This window comes from Colobus angolensis, unplaced genomic scaffold (assembly GCF_000951035.1).
Source record: "Colobus angolensis palliatus isolate OR3802 unplaced genomic scaffold, Cang.pa_1.0 Scaffold136, whole genome shotgun sequence".
Classification (NCBI taxonomy): Eukaryota; Metazoa; Chordata; class Mammalia; order Primates; family Cercopithecidae; genus Colobus; species Colobus angolensis.
Window position 1 is genome coordinate 483,389 of NW_012114444.1, and position 4,156 is coordinate 487,544.

The 4,156-nt window shown below is 55.9% G+C and overlaps 1 protein-coding gene across 2 annotated transcripts in view; it reads right to left on the minus strand.

The window, feature by feature from the left end:
• The window catches only part of PRPF6 (pre-mRNA processing factor 6), a 74,178-nt gene extending 71,674 nt beyond the window's left edge, over nt 1–2,504 (minus strand). For both annotated transcript variants that reach the window (XM_011934430.1, XM_011934429.1), the window contains exons 1-2: nt 2,259–2,504; nt 351–519 (exon numbers count right to left, since the gene is read on the minus strand). In XM_011934430.1, the coding sequence (XP_011789820.1) occupies nt 351–519; nt 2,259–2,329 (240 nt within the window). In that variant the 5' untranslated portion in view covers nt 2,330–2,504. The remainder of the gene's footprint in view (nt 1–350; nt 520–2,258) is intronic.
• Between the last annotated feature and the right edge of the window lie 1,652 nt (nt 2,505–4,156).

A 4,156-nucleotide genomic window follows, 5' to 3' on the forward strand; every position in this document is an offset into this window, starting at 1 on the left:
GGAACCCGGGAGGTGGAGGTCACAGTGAGCTGAGATCGCACCACTGCACTCCAGCCTGGGCGACAAGAGCGAAACTCCGTCTCAAAAAAAAAAAAAGACTGGCCAACACAAAATGCCAAGGCAGTGGTCCCAACATCTGCAAGAACATCTCTTCTGAGGGACAAAAGGTGCACATTTCTCCATATTTTTCCTCCTCCCTCTCATTCTTTGTAAAGATGTCCCATGAATAGCTGAAATTTTAAATGCATGAGCCACTCCAAGCCATTCATTACAGACACCAACACACACTGGTGAGGTCAGCTGCTCCCAGAGACTGGCTGGAGGAGCCACGAAAGCTGGACACATCTCACCTCATCATAATTGGTGTCATTTAGATCCTCATCGTCATCATCAGCAGCCTGGTTTTTCTTCATCTGGTCCCCAACGGTTCTCTTGCCTGGGGGTGCATGGCGATCATCCACAGGATCATTTGCATCACGGGCGGGCCCGATGTCCGACCGCGTGGTGAAGCCAGTGGCGCTGCAGGAGACCCCCAAGACACCCGGTATCTGAACGACTCTGTTCCTGTGCTCTTCTCCACCCCTGGTCATCACCTACTAACACCTCTTTTTCTAACACCTCTGGGAAACCTCCAAAGATCCTAGTGACAATGAACTGCAGTCTCAAACGCTACCGATCTTCTCTGCTTACCTGAAGGTTTCAGCCTGACGATGTTACCAAGGCAATCTCTCTCCACTCTAAGGTTTCCATCATCTCCCCCTCCACATCCCACTAGGCCCTTAAACCCAAGTTGGCCCAAACTGAGCTCCTCTTCTGTGCCCACCTTACAGCTGCTCTGGGGTGTTTCAGCTGATAACAGCACTGCTGTCCCAGATGCCATGGGACCATGACATAATCTCTGCCTCCCTCTCCCACTTTCCCCATCCTGTCTGTTCCTAAGTACTAATGAATGCACCTTCAAAATCCCTCCTTCCCAGACTATGACTCTCATCACAGCTGGAAACCAAGTTAGCTCTCCCTGCCTTTAGCCTTCCTCTACTTCAACCCACGCTCTGCCAGATGATTCTTCCCAAAACACAGCTCTGACTAAAAAATTCTGGGCCGGGCGCAGTGGCTCCTGCCTGTAATTCCAACACTTTGGGAGACTGAGGCGGGTGGATCACGAGATCAAGAGTTCAAGACCCCCCTGGCCAACATGATGAAACCCTGTCTCTACAGAAAATATAAAAATTAGCCGGGCGTGGTGGTGGCCGCCTATAATCCCAGCTACTCAGGAGGCTGAGGCAGGGAACTGCTTGAACCCGGGAGGCGGAGGTTGCAGTGAACTGAGATCACGCCATCGCACTCCATACAGAGCAAGACTCTGTCTCAAAAAATAGTAATTCTGAAGGGTCATGGTCTTTCTAATGTATCCAGGAGCTGCAGCCTGACGTTCAAAGCCTCTCCAACCTCCTGAGCTCTTTTCTATTGGTGGCACATTCCACTCACACTGGACTCCCTCCTGTTCTCTGGGCTTCCTCCTTGCCTCACTTTTTTTGAACTCCCGCACACAGAATGTCAGTTTCTCTTTCATCGCTACCACGTTTCTGCAGCCCTAAGTCCAGCTCTCCTACTAAACTTGACTCCGATGCTACTCTCCATTAAGCATTGGGTTCTAAATCTGGTCCTCTTTACGTGCTTATTTATGCTAATACCAAACCCTCCTTGGTGAGTTTCCGGTCCTCTGAAGATGCTGTCAATATCGGAGCCTTGTGTGTGCCCCACAGATTCTAATACAATACCACCACCAAGAAAAACCCAGTAGTTTTCCTCATCAAATGAATAGCCAAATGGAGTAATAACGACTGCCCACTTATCCAGCAACGTTTGGTGGTCATCTGTGCGCCAGGCAAGGAGGACCCAGGCAGGCTTAAGGCGGGGCGGGGCGGGGCGGGGGGTGTGTCAGCCTGACCTGGGGAAGGTGGTCGCGCGTTTCCACTACACATCAGATTCCCCTACACCTCACTGCAGACTGCACACATCATTACCCATCTTACAGACCACAACACTGGGCTAGGAGCCAACACATCACAGCCAGGCGGCAGGCAGGGTGCACACACTGCTATGTCCTGACCCCAAAGCCTGTTGCTTTCTGCAGGGATTAAGCCGATCCACCAAGCGTCTTTCAGACAGCGCCGCCATAGACCCCCGCCCCCAAACACGCGCACTGCGCTCCGCTAGCCGGGTCCCCGCCCCTGGCGCGCCGCTCCAGGCCTCACCCCCGGCCCAGCCCCGGCACGTAGCCGAGCGGAGCGGGCATCCCCAGGAACGGCTTCTTTTTCTTGTTCATGGCGGCGGCGACGACCAAGGCTAGGAAGCAACGCAATGAGGCAGCGGAAGAGGGGAAGCAGCAGAGACTGTAGGCTTCGACGTCCGAGGCGCTCTGTAGGAAAGTGTCGCGGTCGTCGCGTCACCCGCGCCCCGGAAGCAGAGCCCTGAGTCCGCACCCGCCCCGCCCACTTTTTTTACTCCCCGGGCGGAAGCCCGGACGTGCTGGTTCGACGACTTCCGGCCGCGGCTAAGGGGCGGGGACGTGGCAGGCGCGTGCGCGGGAGCGCCTCCTCGTGGCGAGGCGGGAGGAGCTAGGCCGAGCCTGCACTGGGACCTTAACAGACCCCGGGAGCCAAAAACAGCCTGAGGCATCGCTCCTTCCCGAGTGCTCTCATGCATTCCCGAGGAGACCTGTCTGTGCCAGTAGGACCCATGGTCCCCTCCCTCTGAACCAGCCCAGCTGCCCGCCCTCGCCCCGGGTGGGCCTGATCACTTCCAAGCAGAGCTATACCCTGTCCAGTTGTGTCGAGCTTGTGTGTACTGGTTATGGGCACACCTGTCTGTGTGCGTCCTGGGCGCACACTGCTGCCCTAAGCTTTCAGCACTCATATTCTTTTTTGTTGTTGTTGTTAAGAAGGTGTCTCGCTCTGTCGCCCAGGCTAGAGTGCAGTGGCGCAATCTCGGCTCACTGCAAGCTCCGCCTCCTGGATTCACGCCATTCTCCGGCCTCAGCCTCCGGAGTACCTGGGACTACAGGCGCCCGTCACCACGCCCCCCTAATTTTTTGTGTTTTTAGTAGAGACTGGGTTTCACCATTCACAGGATGGTGTCGATCTCCTGACCTCGTGATCTGCCTGCCTTGACCTCCCAAAGTGCTGGGATTACAGGCCTGAGCCACCGCGCCTGGCCTAGCACTCGTATTCTTGAACCCCCATTCATGCATCTGTCCCTCCAGTGGGACTAGAGACCCCACCCACGCCCGCCAATATGCCTTGGACATTCTGGTGAGGGCCACATCCTCAGCTCCTGGAGAGCTAATTGAAATAAACAACCGTAGTTGACCCGTAGGGAACACGTCAGCACATGAACATGGCTGTCAAGCATGTGGGTGAATTGTATGTGTGTGATTAGTGGTGTATGATTAGTGTGTGTGTGATTAGTGGGGTGTGTGCACACTGAGGTCACGTGTGCTCGTGTTCTGGGTGCACGTGCATGACTGTACTCTGTGCATACATTTCTACATGTCTGTGTGCATCTCTGCTCCTTCTGCTATAAGACATCTTCCAGAGCCCCTACATACACCCAGGGAGAGCACCCAGGCTCCTGGGCAGAGCAAGCCGAATAACTAGTTGCAAGCCTGGCCTGCTGCTGCACCAGGCAACCACAGTTCCCCAGCCCAGCCCCATTCCAGCACTTCTCACTGGAGTCCTGGAGCAAACACACCGCTCCGGCCTGCTACAACCTCCTTGGAGTTCCTCTCTGCCCCATCTCCAGGCAAGCCCCTTTCAGTTACAGAGCACTGTACCGCCCCCTCTCCCCCGGGCACTGAGCCAGGTTCTGGGGCTGCAGGGGGAAGGGAGAACCACCCTGATGTTCACAGTGGGGTGGGCGGTAAGCAAGAGTCAAGCTGGTTTCTCCGGGGAAGCGGGTGCCCATTTGAGAGAGAGTAAAGAGGTAGGAGACCGAGGGAAGTGTGTGGGAGGGGTTGATCTGCCCCTTGTCCTGGGTCCGGTAGGTAGAAGGCCCCCGTAAGATGCTCCTCAGCCCACCCCCACGCACAGAGGGGCCCGACCTCAGAGGACCCCCGGCAGGTGCACGGGGGCTCTTCTCCGCGGAGTCGTGCCCA